Source organism: Mytilus trossulus, chromosome 13 (genome assembly GCF_036588685.1).
Source record: "Mytilus trossulus isolate FHL-02 chromosome 13, PNRI_Mtr1.1.1.hap1, whole genome shotgun sequence".
NCBI lineage: Eukaryota > Metazoa > Mollusca > Bivalvia > Mytilida > Mytilidae > Mytilus > Mytilus trossulus.
In genome coordinates, this window is record NC_086385.1 from 42,685,186 (window position 1) to 42,703,518 (window position 18,333).

At 32.5% G+C, this 18,333-nt stretch overlaps 2 protein-coding genes and 1 long non-coding RNA gene across 3 annotated transcripts; 2 read left to right on the forward strand and 1 right to left on the reverse strand.

The window, feature by feature from the left end:
• Positions 1-456: 456 nt before the first annotated feature.
• Positions 457-3,040, reverse strand: LOC134695026 (uncharacterized). The gene is made up of 3 exons (XM_063556162.1): positions 2,788-3,040; positions 1,315-2,145; positions 457-818 (listed from the first exon to the last, which is right to left on the reverse strand). The coding sequence occupies exons 1-3, from the start codon at positions 2,990-2,992 to the stop codon at positions 457-459; spliced, it is 1,398 nt and encodes a 465-aa protein (XP_063412232.1). The 5' UTR covers positions 2,993-3,040.
• Positions 3,041-3,367: 327 nt separating this feature from the next.
• LOC134695025 (uncharacterized) lies at positions 3,368-7,980 on the forward strand. The gene is made up of 3 exons (XM_063556161.1): positions 3,368-3,507; positions 4,496-4,723; positions 5,231-7,980. The coding sequence occupies exons 1-3, from the start codon at positions 3,454-3,456 to the stop codon at positions 7,814-7,816; spliced, it is 2,868 nt and encodes a 955-aa protein (XP_063412231.1). The 5' UTR covers positions 3,368-3,453; the 3' UTR covers positions 7,817-7,980.
• A 5,852-nt stretch (positions 7,981-13,832) lies between these two features.
• Positions 13,833-14,959, forward strand: LOC134694880 (uncharacterized). The gene is made up of 2 exons (XR_010102636.1): positions 13,833-13,914; positions 14,726-14,959. It is a non-coding gene; the product is annotated as an uncharacterized LOC134694880 (long non-coding RNA).
• The last annotated feature ends 3,374 nt before the right edge of the window (positions 14,960-18,333 follow it).

The following is an 18,333-nucleotide window of genomic DNA, read 5'->3' on the forward strand; positions in this document are numbered from 1 at the left end:
CATGTACAGTATCATGCAAAACAGTGTAAATATTAAATCAAATGGTATGCATTTATGGAATCAATAAGATTTTAGTTAATCATACAAATCAAGACAGGGGTTTAAATTATGCATTTATCTTTTTAGGCATCCATTTAAGTTCTCGTCTTTGCTAAATTAAACTATAAGTGCACATGCATTTAAATTTTAACATATATGTATTATTGATAATTAAAATCAGTATACAAAATGTACGTTGGTTCTTGTTTGTACTGCGTTTTTAAACTGAAAAAACATATACACTGTTAGCCTAGTCATGAGGATTACTGGAACAATGTATGTATGTTGAATTACAAACTTACATGTACATGTCTGACAAGTAAAATGTGACTGTTATTGAGCACTAAACAACTTTTGAAATCATTTCATTCACATGCTTGAAAGCCCATGCCATATTATTCTTAAAAATTGTATGTATTATATATATACCTTGTCATCGGGTTTGGATCCTCTAATCCTAGAGTTTGAAGATTCAGCCTCAGAACATGCATTTGAACTGTTTTGACTAACATTACAGCTGTCCTTTGAGCTCCAAGTAGATTGCGAATTGTCTTGTTCTTCTGTACTCATGTCCACTATTGAATCATTCTCTGTGTTGATAATGCTACTGACATCGGGTTCATTAATTTCATCAGGATCATTGTTAAAGATACTAGGCATGCTGGGTGGTTTAAATGGAGTATTATTTGAACTAATAAAATCATGACCACCTAGTATTTTTGACAACCTTCCCAATACCATGCTGGTTGTGGCTGCTTCCTCTTTGGTTATTCCAAGAACTATAAGTATAAAAAAATGTACATGTATTTGTATATATACATGTATGTACAAAAATGTTCCAAGCATGTTAAATTTATGAATACAACAATTAAATGGTTTTTTATACCTGATTGAAGGCTGATTCAGTTAAATTCTAATTTCATGTTGTTCATGTATACCCAAGTCCCATATTATATAATTTAACTTTGTGTGTACATGTACATCATGTAATGGTCATGTATAAATTAAATGAACATTTGTATTTACCTTTTCAAATCTATAGGATCCAGTTAACAAGTTGCTGTCTTCAGTTTTGACTTTAGTGTATGTTTTATTCATTAAACTGATTTTGTAAATGTAGTTAACTTTAACTTATAAATACTATGATCTGGTTGCTTACAATTTCATTGAGAAAACAAGTATTTAGAAAAACTCACATTGTAAATGATTTTGTGTTAAAATCCTACAACAAATACTTTATCATTCACTTGGTGTTACAATTTTATAAAAACTTACGATTACATATAAGTTCCTTTTTAGTCTGCTCTTGACTACTGTCTGTTGGCATGTCATGATCATTGTTAAGTTTTTCAAACTCATCAGTTTCTTTCCCAAAGTTCGAATGCAATTCATGCACTTCTTTCTTGTCCATGTCATAGATGCTATTAACTGAGTCGACAAAAACACCATCCCATTTGTCAGTTGACTGGCCTATTGTTGATATGTTTTCTTTTGGTACATGTATTTGTACTGCATCATCCAATTTGTGGGTAAACAGAACTGAACTACAGTGTTTTCTTGGTGAGCGCCTTAAACTTGCAATTGATATGGGATCAATTGTAACTGTCTGTTTAACAGGTGATATATCTTCATACATAGAAGTGACTGTCTTTTTTGGGCTGCATATGTCCTGTCTTTTAGGTGTTGAAGTACAAGTAGTACTGCTCATAACTTTAACCAAATTTAGATCTTCTTTTCCTTGAGACTGTTCTATGTTCAACATTGCTGAAATTTCAGCCATCTTATCAGGATGAAGAGCACTCTTAACAGCTGTAGCCTTACATGTATCTGTTGATTTTTTGGCGGGTTTTGCTGAACCATTTGATGTTGCTACATGTACTTTCTTAGACTTAATAGTTGACTTGGTTGAGACTTTGTCCTTTTTCACTTTCTTCTTCTCAGATGGACATGGTTCTTCATCTTGTAGCTCCTTTATGGCCTCTGTTAATTTGGATGAGGCATTTCTTTTGGTGTTGGCTTGAAAATCTTTAAACAATGTCTGAACTGGTAGACCATCTGTTAATTTCTTTTGACATTGGTTTGCCAACTCTTCTGCTTTCTTTTTAACTGCAATTAATATCATGTAATATGTTATGATTTTATTTTCATAAATAAATCAAATGATATTTTCTTAAATTTAATTATATCAAGCAGGGTCGGATCGATCCAACCATTTTAAAAGGGGGTTCCAATCAAGGAGAAATATGTATATACAAATTTATATGTCCCCATTCAAATGCATTGATCATCCAAAAAAAGGGGGGTTCCAACCCTGAACTCCCCTATGGATCTGCCGCTGTCAAGAATAAATGTGCATGGTTCATGAATTAAGAGGATCAAGGGATTCTTATTATTAGACTATATAACATAAATTTTAAGATAATATTTTTCATTTATAAAATACATGTCATTTGCATCCACTAGCTGTCTGCATGTATATATATATAATATACTATATGATGACACCAACTACATACACAAGTTGGTCTTTGGAAATAGTATGTGTATATATATCTTCTACACACTTTATATCACTCTGGTAATATTGTAATGTATTTTTTTGTACCTAACACCATCCCCCCTCCCCTTTTTCTCCAAATTAAGCCAAATGCAAGACTAACAAAATTATTCCATTTTTTTTTAATTTCTTATGTTCATGCCAATGTGTACTATCATTTTTTTTGGAAAATAACTCAACACTTTTCTTACCTTGTCCAGAACAGAGAATAATGCCATCATAAAGTTTTGTCTCCACAGTGTCTTTGCCATCCTCACTGATGCTTTCGGTCTCGAAAGGTACCTGGCATTTAGTTCCCTTCACCATTTCCGCCTCTGTTTTATCACATTCTACCTTTGACATATTGACTGCTTCAAATGCATTGTCAAAGGCAAAATAAATAACTAGAAACTCCATATTTATTGCGTTATTATTTGTGTTGATATTATTTTCTCTGATCTGATGATGGCGGTCAATTGCAATCTGGTACGTTATCGATATCAGGTTTGTGCTCAGCGTACACTTTGACTTAAAACAGGAAACCAGTCGGGTTCAAAATTTGAATTTTGCTATTACTCGGCCTTTTCCGGCGAAGAAGAACAAAGAGGATGTTGATTTCCGATGTTAGACGGAGGTAAACGAGTATGATCCGTGGATTATTTGTGAAGTAATTAAATGTTTTTTTTTGTTTTAACGGCTTTGAAAGAATTAAATGATAAAAAATTACTCAAATTGAAAGTTGATTGCAAAATTAAATCCATAATTATTCATCCTGATTAATTTACGAATTGGAAAATCTGACACCGGAAGTTGTGATTATTTTGAACTCACGTTTGTTCAGATAAAACTTACAAACAGTGATAAATATATATGTAAAAATGCCGAAGAATCAGAAAAAAAGAGGACCTTATAATAAAAGACGTAAAACTGAGGTAAGTACATGTTGCACTACAAATTCAGAAAGTAAAATAAGTAAGAATTCTCAAGACCAATATGACAATCGGCAATGAATGTCAATGAAGACTGAAGATTATTCTTCCGAGGTTCTCGACATCGATTTGATTTGTACAGATTTGCTTTACTTTGACATACACTATTGTATTCGTAAAGAAGACAATAATATTGTGTTGTGGGATGTGTGCATTCCGATAGAAATGGCGTTCATATGTGGTCAGTGGCAGCAGTGGCGGATCCAGAGAGGGGGGGGGGGGTTCGCACCCCCCCTTTATTTTGGCCGATCAATGCATTTGTATCGGGACATATGTTTTACACCCCCCCCCCCTTTGCCCTGGGTTAGCTCTCCCCCTTTCGAAAATTCCTGCATCCGCCCCTAGGCAGATCAAAACTTACAAAGGCCGAAAGGGGGAGGGGTAGTGAGAAAGTACTGTCATAAGGGGCTGCCCCCTTTTTACATGGGCAAATTTGGATAATTAATACACTGAAGTGAAAGTGAAGCCAGACTGGAGCCCCTCCCCTTTTTGGTCAGTCAATACCCCCCTTTTCTATAAAAAGTTCTGGATCTGCCACTGATTTACAAACTTTTGCACTTACGCCATGACTGTATACATATTGAACATGCACATGTATTTAATTTATACCGTCTGGGTACCCAAATCACCCAGTTTGGAGGTGGTTTTTGACAATTGAAAAAAAACTCTATATATATGTTGCATTATTGTTGATTTTTATTTTTGAACAAGTATATAGACTTCTCAAGTATTTTTCACACATACATTTAATTAGCATGTAAACACTGATTGTCTGACATACAGTACTGGTTTTCAGTCACATTTCTGATCTGCATTCGCCATTGACAGACTATCAAAATAAAATGGGGTGGACGATCTGGGTACCTGACGTTATGCTTTTGTTCCTACATATTTACAAATATGTTTTTATGTATATTTTTGTACATTTTAGACTGGAATTGATGAACATTCAGACAATGATCAAGAAGAAACTGTCACAACATGTAGTAAATATGACAACCATGATATACACACAGCTTCTTATGAGGAAGATACCATAGCTGTAGTAATAGAATCAGATAATATAGGATCTGCTTGTTCCCCAAGTCCTACATGTATACCAGAAGATGAAGTTCCATCATCAACAAGTGCAAAAAACTATGTAGATGAGACATTTATGGTAAGTTATAAAAGAAACAATACCTCTTCTCATGTATGAATATTTTATTTTTCCATTTCTCTTAATTTTTTATACATATTGACTTTATTGTACATGTACTGTACGTACTATATGAATGAGAAATTGTGGTATGAGTGCTAATGAGACAACTCTCCATCCAAGTCACAATGTATTTAAAGCAACAATTATAGGTCAAAGTATGGTCTTCAAAACAGAGTGTTAGCTGGCACCAAACAGCAAGCTATAAACAATGATAAAGGGCTTTAATTATTTTTTTATAGTTTGTCTTTTCATGGTATACTGTTACACTACTGTCTTTGGTTAGGGTGAAGGTTAGTGCCTGTTAATAAAGCTGTTGGTCAGCAGTGTTTTTTTTTTCATTATATATATTTATTAATTTTAAATCAAATTATTCAGTTTGGGATTATATATATATATGTTTACCTTAATCATGTTAATGTACATTATATAATAAAAATGTAAATTATTTTCATTTTTTTTTTCTAGTTGAGAAATTTAAAGACAAGTTCTACAATTGATCGTGTTGATATCAATACAGTTGTAGCTGATCAAGATTGCATTGATGCTGATATGGACAACAGTTCTGTCATAAGTGAAGATCATATAACAAACACTGTTAACATTAATCAGAGAACACAAAACTTTGAATACAATGAACTAGTAAATGAGGAGATAGATGAACTACCAATTGATGGTCAGTTGGCAGATACTGAATTTGCTGATGAGGAAAATGCTTCTGTTATCATTGATCCTATTGCAGAGACTATAATTGATGAAACACCCAATATACCAGAAAGACCAAATCCAACAGAAAATGAAGTTAGAGATACAAACATTCCTCTTTATGTAGGATGTTCTAAATCTGTAGGACTAATTTTGCTAATGATATGTAGTCTAAGCATTAGATTCAAATTGTCTGATGAAGCACTCAGTTACATTATTGCAGTAATGAATATGATAATGCCAGATGAAAATAACATGATTAAAAGTGTCTATACTGTTAAAGAGTATCTTAAGAAATTTGTAAATTTCCCTACAATTCACTATCTTTGTTCACATTGTGGAACACACACTCAAAAGGATGCTAAAACTTGTACAAACAAACACTGTGAAAAAGATTTAACTCAGTTTGGATCGGTTGGTTACTTCATTCAACATTCTGTCATAGCACAGTTGCAGCTTATGGCTAAAAGAAGTTCTTTCTTGCAGAAAATTCGGTCTTACAGATTTGATCATTATTCAAAAAATCCTGACAATAACTACCGTGATATATATGATGGATCAAATTACAAAAATGTTTTTCAAAAGGGCTTTCTTAAAAACCCCAATTCAATATCCTTTTCAATGAATACAGATGGAGTTCAAATATTTAAAAGTTCAAGTATGTCCATGTGGCCAGTTTTTATGATCATAAATGAACTACCACCTTCAGAAAGAAAACTTAAAGAAAACATTGTTTATTATGGTTTATGGATTGGAGCAAAGAAGCCACTTATGTGGAGTTATTTAAAACCATTGCATGAAGAACTCTGCAAGCTAGAAGATGGGGTAGAACTCGTAGACAATTGTGGGAGCAATTTTACTTTGATGGGTACATTACTGAACTGTGTATGTGATTTACCAGCAAGATGTCTAGTCAGCAATAGTATGCAGTTTAACGGAAAATATGGATGCTGGTTTTGTCTTCAACCAGGTGAAACTTATACCACTAACAAAGGAGGACACGTTCACATTTTCCCATATTGTGAAAATGAACCTAAGGGACCATTAAGAACAGTGGAGAATTTACAAGACGACGTTAATCAAGTTGTTGGGAAAATCCAAACAAATGAAAAGAACTTTATTGTTCGAGGGATCAAGGGACCTTTCTGGTTCATGTTTTTGAAACATTTCAATGTTATCCATGGATTTGTCATTGATTATATGCATGGGGTATGTGCTGGAGTTATGAAAATGCTTCTTACTTTGTGGTTTGACAAGCAACATAAAACAGAGAATTTTTCAATGTTTATACATAAAGGATCAGTAAACACAAGACTAAGTTCAATACATCCAAACTTACATATAACCAGACCACCAAGAAGTTTAGATGATTTAAGCCATTGGAAGTCTGCAGAGTATCGGAACTTTTTATTTCTTTGGAGTTTGCCTGTCCTTCATGATATCTTGCCAAATGAATATTATTTACATTTTTCTTTATTAGTTCGTGGAATTTACAACCTAGCAAGGGAAAATGTTTCCGACAAGGATCTAAAGAATGCCGAAAGATGTTTATTTCTTTTCATTGAGAATTTCCCAAATTTATATTCTTCTAGATATCTAACAATGAATTGTCATCAGCTTTTGCATATCACTGATTGTGTACGCGCTAATGGACCATTGTTTGTGAATAATTGTTTTGCTTTTGAAGATCTTAATGGCTATATTATTAAAAACATTCACGGAACTACTGGAATTGAAATGCAAGTTATTAATGCAATTACAAAAATGCAAGCACTACCAACATTACAGGAACTTCATATTGACAAAGGATCAACAGATGAAGCCTTATTTAATAGCATGACAAGACCAAATTTCATTCACAATGCAGATTGTATCGAAGAGGGAATATTTCACTTAGGGCAAACATTTAAAATGAGACTTGATGATTCAGAATACACTGCTGTATGTGATTTTCTAGGAACATGCTTGCCTCAACTTGATATAGTTGAATACAAAAAAATATTCATAACCAAAATATCAAGTGCAGTTTACGGTACTTCCTATGGGCGCTTACTTAAAAGAAATCAGAGTGTTGTGAAGTATGATGCACTAGATGTAGTACATTTTGGGAGTGTAAAAACATTTATTCAGATAGAAAATTTTGACGGTGGAATTTTGAATGTGGCTCTTATACATCCGTTTACAACATTGTTATCATATACAAATCAACAGTCTTGTCACCAAGTAACAACTCAATTTGAAAATATTGTTGCAGTTCCTTTACAAAATATTTTGAAAGTATGCACTTTTGTGAAATGTGGAAAAAATCTTTTTGTTGTCGAGTTTCCAAACAAATATGAGAAAGATTAAAGTAAGAAAATCCTTTATTATGAACATATGATATTAGCTCAGATTAATTTCAGGAAAATAATTAATAGATAATCTGTAAAAATGTACATGAGTATAAACGTATTTATGTCAACCATCAAGATATATCTGTTTATTATATGATCTAATAATATACCTGAAATGATTTATTTGTTATGATATTATTTCTTTATTAATAAGAGTATTAAGAAGTTTTTTTAAATATTAATATTAAGTACTTGTTAAGTACAATGATGAGTTTCAGGATCATGAGTATATATATGGCATGGGGTAAAATTATAAGCTAAAACAAATATTTTATACATGCACATATATTGTCAGTTGAAGATGATCAACATTTATCATGTTTATTCTGATTTCAATACAACTGCCAAGAAATGTTTTTAGAGTTAAAAGAAATTCTAATGAAACTGCTATATAAAATAACTGCCAAGCTTATAAAGCTGAAATCTAGTCTGTGAAATAAAAATTAAATAACTGCCAATAAATAACTGCCATTGAGAAAAACTGCTTTTGAAAACTGCCTAGAAATATTTGAACTGCTAAGCTTGGCAGTTATCATATACCAGTAGGCAGTTATTCTGAACTGCCTAAATCAAAACTGCTTTGTACTGCTAAAATACTGCCTAAAATTTAAGAAACTGCCAAGGAACTGCTAAGGAACTGCTTAAATAGGCAGTTCACTTTGACTTGGGCGTGTCTACCAAAACTGACCATATGTGCACTTTAATTTGTAAGTCTATATACCTGCATAGTAAATCAGCCATATTTTTTATGTCAGGATTCAATGTATAATACAATCATGACAATGGACAGCAATATTGCAATATAATAACAACAAATTTTTGTTCGCATAAATTTAGGATACCAGCATGTCCTCATTTTATTCAAAATATTGATACGTGACAAAATTTCTGTAGTTTTGATACCTCCAGCTGACTTGTACAACAAAATTATTTGACCACATTACCAAAACTGACCATATGTGAACTTTAAATTGTAAATCTATATACCAGCATAGTAAATCAGCCTTATTTTTAATGTCAGGATTCAATGTATAATACAATCATGACAATGGACAGCAATATTGCAATATAAAAACAACAAATTTTTTTTCGCCTTAATTAAGGGTGCCAGCATGTCCTCTTTTTACTTAAAATTCTGATACGTAACAAAATTTCAGTAATTTTGATACCTCCAGCTGACTTGTACAACAAAATTATTTGACCACATTACCAAAACTGACCATATGTGAACTTTAAATTGTAAATCTATATACCAGCATAGTAAATCAGCCTTATTTTTAATGTCAGGATTCAATGTATGAAACAATCATGACAATGGACAGCAATATTGCAATATAATAACAACACATTTTTGTTCGCCTAAATTTAGGATACCAGCATTTCCTCATTTTATTCAAAATATTGATACGTAACAAAATTTCAGTAGTTTTGATGCCTCCAGTTGACCTGTACAACAGAATTATTTGACCGTGTCCACCAAAACTGACCATATGTGCACTTTAATTTGTAAATCTATATACCTGCATAGTAAATCAGCCATATTTTTTATGTCAGGATTCAATGTATAATACAATCATGACAATGGACAGCAATATTGCAATATAATAACAACAAATTTTTGTTCGCATAAATTTAGGATACCAGCATTTCCTCATTTTATTCAAAATATTGATACGTAACAAAATTTCTGTAGTTTTGATACCTCCAGCTGACCTGTACAACAAAATTGTTTGACCGCATCCACCAAAACTGACCATATGTGCACTTTAATTTGTAAATCTATATACCTGCATAGTAAATCAGCCATATTTTTTTATGTCAGGATTCAATGTATAATACAATCATGACAATGGACAGCAAAATTGCAATACAATAACAAAAAATTTTTGTTCGCATAAATTTAGGATACCAGCATGTCCTCATTTAATTCAAAATATTGATACGTGACAAAATTTCAGTAGTTTTGATACCTCCAGCTGACTTGTACAACAAAATTATTTGACCACATTACCAAAACTGACCATATGTGAACTTTAAATTGTAAATCTATATACCAGCATAGTAAATCAGCCTTATTTTTAATGTCAGGATTCAATGTATAAAACAATCATGACAATGGACAGCAATATTGCAATATAATAACAACACATTTTTGTTCGCCTAAATTAAGGGTGCCAGCATGTCCTCTTTTTACTTAAAATACTGATATGTAACAAAATTTCAGTAGTTTTGATGCCTCCAGTTGACTTGTACAACAGAATTATTTGACCGCGTCCACCAGAACTGACCATATATGCACTTTAATTTGTAAATCTATATACCTGCATAGTAAATCAGCCATATTTTTAATGTCAGGATTCAATGTATAAAACAATCATGACAATGGACAGCAATATTGCAATATAATAACAACACATTTTTGTTCGCCTAAATTAAGGGTGCCAGCATGTCCTCTTTTTACTTAAAATACTGATATGTAACAAAATTTCAGTAGTTTTGATGCCTCCAGTTGACTTGTACAACAGAATTATTTGACCGTGTCCACCAAAACTGACCATATGTGCACTTTAATTTGTAAATCTATATACCTGCATATTAAATCAGCCATATTTTTTATGTCAGGATTCAATGTATAATACAATCATGACAATGGACAGCAATATTGCAATATAATAACAACAAATTTTTGTTCCCATAAATTTAGGATACCAGCATGTCCTCATTTTATTCAAAATATTGATACGTGACAAAATTTCTGTAGTTTTGATACCTCCAGCTGACTTGTACAACAAAATTATTTGACCACATTACCAAAACTGACCATATGTGAACTTTAAATTGTAAATCTATATACCAGCATAGTAAATCAGCCTTATTTTTAATGTCAGGATTCAATGTATAAAACAATCATGACAATGGACAGCAATATTGCAATATAATAACAACACATTTTTGTTCGCCTAAATTAAGGGTGCCAGCATGTCCTCTTTTTACTTAAAATACTGATATGTAACAAAATTTCAGTAGTTTTGATGCCTCCAGTTGACTTGTACAACAGAATTATTTGACCGTGTCTACCAAAACTGACCATATGTGCACTTTAATTTGTAAGTCTATATACCTGCATAGTAAATCAGCCATATTTTTTATGTCAGGATTCAATGTATAATACAATCATGACAATGGACAGCAATATTGCAATATAATAACAACAAATTTTTGTTCCCATAAATTTAGGATACCAGCATGTCCTCATTTTATTCAAAATATTGATACGTGACAAAATTTCTGTAGTTTTGATACCTCCAGCTGACTTGTACAACAAAATTATTTGACCACATTACCAAAACTGACCATATGTGAACTTTAAATTGTAAATCTATATACCAGCATAGTAAATCAGCCTTATTTTTAATGTCAGGATTCAATGTATAATACAATCATGACAATGGACAGCAATATTGCAATATAAAAACAACAAATTTTTTTTCGCCTTAATTAAGGGTGCCAGCATGTCCTCTTTTTACTTAAAATTCTGATACGTAACAAAATTTCAGTAATTTTGATACCTCCAGCTGACTTGTACAACAAAATTATTTGACCACATTACCAAAACTGACCATATGTGAACTTTAAATTATAAATCTATATACCAGCATAGTAAATCAGCCTTATTTTTAATGTCAGGATTCAATGTATAAAACAATCATGACAATGGACAGCAATATTGCAATATAATAACAACAAATTTTTGTTCGCCTAAATTAAGGGTGCCAGCATGTCCTCTTTTTACTTAAAATACTGATACCTAACAAAATTTCAGTAGTTTTGATGCCTCCAGTTGACTTGTACAACAGAATTATTTGACCGTGTCCACCAAAACTGACCATATGTGCACTTTAATTTGTAAATCTATATACCAGTATACCTGCATAGTAAATCAGCCATATTTTTTATGTCAGGATTCAATGTATAATACAATCATGACAATGGACAGCAATATTGCAATATAATAACAACAAATTTTTGTTCGCATAAATTTAGGATACCAGCATGTCCTCATTTTATTCAAAATATTGATACGTAACAAAATTTCAGTAGTTTTGATACCTCCAGCTGACTTGTATAACAAAATTATTTGACCACATTACCAAAACTGACCATATGTGAACTTTAAATTGTAAATCTATATACCAGCATAGTAAATCAGCCTTATTTTTAATGTCAGGATTCAATGTATAATACAATCATGACAAGGGACAGCAATATTGCAATATAATAACAACGAATTTTTGTTCGCATAAATTTAGGATACCAGCATGTCCTCATTTTATTCAAAATATTGATACGTAACAAAATTTCAGTAGTTTTGATACCTCCTGCTGACTTGTACAACAAAATTATTTGACCGCATCCACCAAAACTCAGACCATACGTGCACTTTAATTTGAAAATCTTTATACCCGGACAGTAAATCAGTCTTTTTTTTTATGTCCGGATTTAATGTATAATACAATCATGACAATGGACAGCAATATTGCAATAGAATAACAACAAATTTTTGTTTGCATAAATTTAGGATACCAGCATGTCTTAATTTTATTCAAAATATTGATACGTAACAAAATTTCAGTAGTTTTGATACCTCCAGCTGACTTGTACAACAAAATTATTTGACCGCATTACCAAAACTGACCATATGTGCACTTTAATTTGTAAATCTATATACACCATGACATACCCGCATAGTATTAATCAGCCATATTTTTTATGTCAGGAATCAATGTATAATATAATCATGACAATGGACAGCAATATTGCAATTTAATAACAACAAATTTTTGTTCGCATAAATTTAGGATACCAGTGTGTCCTCCTTTTATTCAAAATATTGATACCTAACAAAATTTCAGTAGTTTTAATACATGTACCTCATGCTGACTTGGAAAACAAAACTATTTGACCAAAACTGATCATATGTGCACTTTTATTTGCAAATCTATATACCCGCATACCATTGTACCGAGCGCCTTAATGTCTTTTCCTGGCGCTCCTGTTCACATTTTAGTAACCCAGTCAGCAGACTAACAGTGGGCCAACGTTGGCAAATGGTCGGCCCGTTGGTCGACCGTTGGTGTTGGCTTTACAACATTGGCCCAACGTTGGCAAATTGTCGGTCCGTTGGTCGCAAGTTTATGTTGGCTGCACAACATTGGCTCAACGTTGGTAAATTGTCGGTCCGTTGGTCGCAATTTTATGTTGGCTGCACAACATTGGCCCAACGTTGGCAAATTGTCGGTACATTGGTCGCACGTTGGTGTCGGCTGCACAACATTGGCCCAACGTTGGTCTGTTGTTGTAAATTCATATTATTATCTCATGTTGGTTATAAATAATCGGGCAAATGTTGGCATTATGTTAATTAGTAGCAACATAGGGCCGATATGAATTTTTTTTAATGGAATTGATTATATAATATTTTACGCTTTATTTCTCTTGGGAGTCGGATAATTTCGATTGCAGCAGGCTTTATGAAAAGTTAATGTCATACTGAAAGTGTTTATCAACTGAAATTACATTTACAACTCTATGTTGGGCCAATGCTGGCCCAACGTTGCATGATCATATATCATACTCTATATTTAAGTCAGGCAAAATTTATACTGGAATATCATTAATGTAATAAAAAAAAATGTATATCGTAAACATAGATTGCCTGGTTAAAAAATAAAATTTATTCCAATCATTATTTATAATAACTTTATTCATTAAACTTTGTGAAACATAATAATAGCAATTATATGCAGAGTGATATTTGATACAGCCAGTCTGTTAATCAAGCCCATTCTGATAAGGTTGACCATGTGTTCGACAAATTTCAAAGATAGTTGCTATGGTAATTAAGTTTATAGGAAATCTGAATGTAATGGGATGGTCACTTTTGTGATTATTTCCTGTTGTGTATTTGTGATCATTTGTAAGAAAGCAGTGATATGAAGAAAACAAAAAGAGAAAATCATGTCATCTGGGATTCAAAGAGAAAGATAGTAACATGTAAGTTATAACTTTAAAAAATCTGATAAATATACGATTTAGAATGACAAATACAATATGATTTTTTAATCTGAGGGATGTTGTTAAAAATCAAAACATATATTAATTTCTATCATTTTATAATGCTGATCTTGAAGTTTATACGTTTCGGGCGAAATATTTTCTAGATTTTAAATCATTTCAATCCTATTAATTATCATGAAATATTTGCCACTGAACATAAGTATCTTCAAACAAATGGTAAATTATATCAATCTTTAACCACAACATGTATGATCATTACTGAAGTTAATGGAATAAAATTGTCTAAAGATGTACCTTATTCCGTAATGTTTCAAAAATGTGGTATAATGATTGCTACTTCATTAAAATATAAATGAATTTGTTAGTTTTATTGTATTTCTAAATCGCATGCAAACAGATACGATATATTTGTGAAACCTGATCATGTACACACTTAAATGTGTAACAGTGTTTTTATATATCAAATATATAACTGTTCATTAATACACATCTGAATTATTCTTTATATATCATGTATATTACGAATATCCAAAGTATGATACCGAATTCTGAAATAATAGTAAATAAGGGTTTGTTATACCCACAAATCCGTCTAATACTAATAAATTTCTGACCATTAGAAAAATAACCAATATAAAAAAATGGTTATTTAAGATTTAATTTGTATTAAATAGTATTTAAACTATCTAGAATATACATTAATTTATATTACGTATCTAGAAGGGAGATTACGCACGCATGCATTAGACAAATACGCAATTCAAGTTTACTTCTAACTTTATTACAGATTCGGTTAGAAAAAAAACATAGCTGCAAAGAGTCTTCGGATAAGGAGATGGATGATGCAGCTAAAGATTGGCGGCGCTTAAGCCTTGACAGAGAAGGTAGCAAGAAACAGAGAAGGGAAAAACGAATAACATATATAAATAATAATGACACTGTTGAAGTTTAAATTGAGGAGGACACTACTCGTGGTGACGACCAATGATATCAAATTTAAAATAAATAAAGTTTCATCTTCTGAATTATTTAATTTTCATTCTGGATCTGGAAACAATACAACTAAAATTACGTCTCCGAAAAAACTATTTGTATGATCGCCTAACCATAAGCCATACGTCATTTGTTCTGTTAAAGAAATAAATGAAATTAATATGAAAAAAGAAGATGTGGTATGATTGCTAATGAGACAACTCTTTACAAAACAGCAAATGACACAGAGTTTATCTGGTCGATCCATCAAACATTGTCAAAGAAATATCTTGGCGTCACACAATAAATAAAATTAAAGAGGCAAAGTTCATGAAAAAAACAAGGACAGTAACAACAATGGGTAATACAAAAATACAGAATTGCTACCTTAAACTTTGGCAGTTTGGAACACAATAAAAAAGATCAAAGTTCTCCAGAGTATTTATCATATACAGCCCCTCATGCAGCATCCATTGTAATTTGGTTGAAACAATAGACCAACGTATTGCCAACATAAAAATGAGAAATACCTACCTTGGACCAACATAGTGCCAACATAAGAGAAGATATTTCTACGTTGGTCCAACGTTGTGCCAACATGGATTTCGTTTTTCATACAATGGGCCAACGTTGGCTCTATGTATTGCATATAACAGTACAACGTTGGGCCAACATGAAGCCATCATGTTGGGCCAACGTAGGCCCACTTTGCACTTATACGTTGGGCCAATGTTAAAAAACAACGATGGGCCAATGCAATGATATACGTTGTGCCAATGTTGGGCCAACAAACTCATGTTGTCTGGGAATACCGTAAATGTACACGTAATCAATAATATTAGAAAACTATTAATGCAAAATATTCTGAATAAATTGAGATTGTCAGAGTTTCATCTCTTTATTCATAATAACAGTCACATCATATATATAGGAGTTCATGACGGTGTACGTGTAAAACAAAACTATTATGCCACATCATCAAAGTACCAACACTGACATGTCTGAATTCATTTGTACTATTTACAATGATTTAATAAAAAAAAAGTATACGAAGTTCTCTTCTTGGAATCTATTATGTCGGTTGATTGATTTTGTTTATAGTTAAACGTCAAGTGGCAACTATTTCATTAAAGTGCGCATTGAGTATAATTTTAGGACGTCCCATATAAATATCGGCAATAACAAATCTCTCGATAAATCTGACGAATTTGACGAGATTGTTGATAGTTTTACCACACCGTATGCTTACGGACACTGTACAATATTCTGCGGGACATAGAATAGTAAATCCAATGCAAACAAGTTGAATATCAATGAAATATCCATGCAAGTATAAATTTATGCATAAAGTAAAATTTAGGAAGGGACAGGTAAACAACGGGGAACGAAGTAACGTAGACAATGTTGCCGATATCCCGTGATATAAGAATAGTGTTCCGATGCGTTGGATAACCTTTCTATCCGCCTTCTAATAAAAAAAACCTCAGTGTGATCGTATAGCTATTTTTTATTTATATAAGAATACATGTATATCAAATAAAAGAGAGCATTTGTATAATATCTAGTAGAGTCTAGCGAGTAAATAATAAATGATATCTGTGGAAAAACAATGCGAATGTTGAATTGTTTACATATTTTATTGAAGGCAGTGTCTGCGCGTACCCGCATGCGGGTACGAATAGTCAAATTGCCGTTCTAGGCTGCGCGTACCCACATCCGGTTTTCTAATAAAATGCCATCGAATCGGGAATGAAACGTGAAATATGTACGAAAATTATTGATAGTATGGGAATTTCGTGGAGAACGACATCTTTGCTAGCCAAGGGTTACGATCCACTCCCGCTCTCTTCACCCTTGGCAGATTGAGCCAACATTTGTGATATCAATGTTGCGCCATCTATCGGAAGATTAGATTCACGCCCATTCCGAATACATTATTCTTGACCAATGGTAGCACTTGAACTCTTTAATTTGGAGGTAAAAACACGGTAGCGTCTAGATTCTATCCACTTGGTAAAGCCGGAAACGAAAATATACGTCAACATTCATGCATTTGTGCATGAAACATACGCAGAAATTTCTATAAGTTGATTAAAAACATTCAAGTTGTCACTAAATATAGTCGTATGTTTAGTGATGTAAAGACTTGTTGCACAATAAACACGTGGCAATTGTTTACAAACACTTTCTACATTTACACGTGGTCATGTTATAGGCGCTTTTTGATTGGATGCAGCGAGTTACTACTGCAACCAATACAAATCCTTACCTTGTGTCTCCGAAATATTATCTCAATCCGCCAAGGGTGAAGAGAGCGGGAGTGGATCGTAACCCTTGGCTAGCGAAGATGGGAGAACGAGTGAAGAATATGAAAAAATAATTTTCAGATTATATTTATTATTTAAAATTAAAAGCACAAGGATGGAAAATTAAACTGTACAGTCCCTGAAAAGAAAAAAAAAGTAAAATTAAACTACTAAAATTAAAGCTGGAGTTTATAAAAATTAAAGAAGCTAGGTATAATATCAATTTAAACCAATTACAATAGATTCATGTCACTTATTAAGATTTGTAACATATGATTGTTTTGGCACAGATTTCAACCCCGGGCTGCACATTTCAAATGTTGCCAGCCTACGTTCACGTTTCATTATTCATTAGTACTTGCTTCTTTAAATTTAAATTTCAATAAACTCATGCTTTAATTTTAGTTGTTTTATATATTTCAAAATTTTAGTTTCTGTTTTATATTTTACTTAAAGATTATTTTAAAATATCATAAGGGTATATTTTTAATTTATAAAAAAAATATTCTTTAAATTTGCATTAAAATTTTATAATAGTATTAATTTCTATCATGTTTTTCTTTTACAGGGACTGTTTTCCATCATTGTGCATTTAATTTTGCAATGATTACTATGTATCATTATTTAATAAATACAATTTGAAAATATTATTTTTCATACTTTTCACTCGTTCTACACGATATCCCCATTCTATCGATAATTTCCGTAGATATTTCACGTTTTATACCCGATCCAATGGCATTTTATTAGAAAACCGGATGTGGGTACGCGCAGCCTAGAACGGCAATTTGACTATTCGTACCCGCATGCGGGTACGCGCAGACACTGCCTTTATTGAAAGCTCAAGTCTAATATGAAAACGCTTATAACGATAATCTGTCATAAGCAGACCTGTCCTCAGGTCTGGTCAATAGCAGACTTGTCCACAGGTCTGGTCAAAAGCAGACCTGTCCTCAGGTCTGGTCAGGAGCAGACCTGTCCACAGGTCTGGTCTGAGGCAGACCTGTCCTCAGGACTGGTCAAAAACAGACTTGTCCACAGGTCTGGTCTGGGCAGACCTGTCCTCAGGACTGGTCAAAAGCAGACTTGTCCACAGGTCTGGTCTGGAGCAGACTTG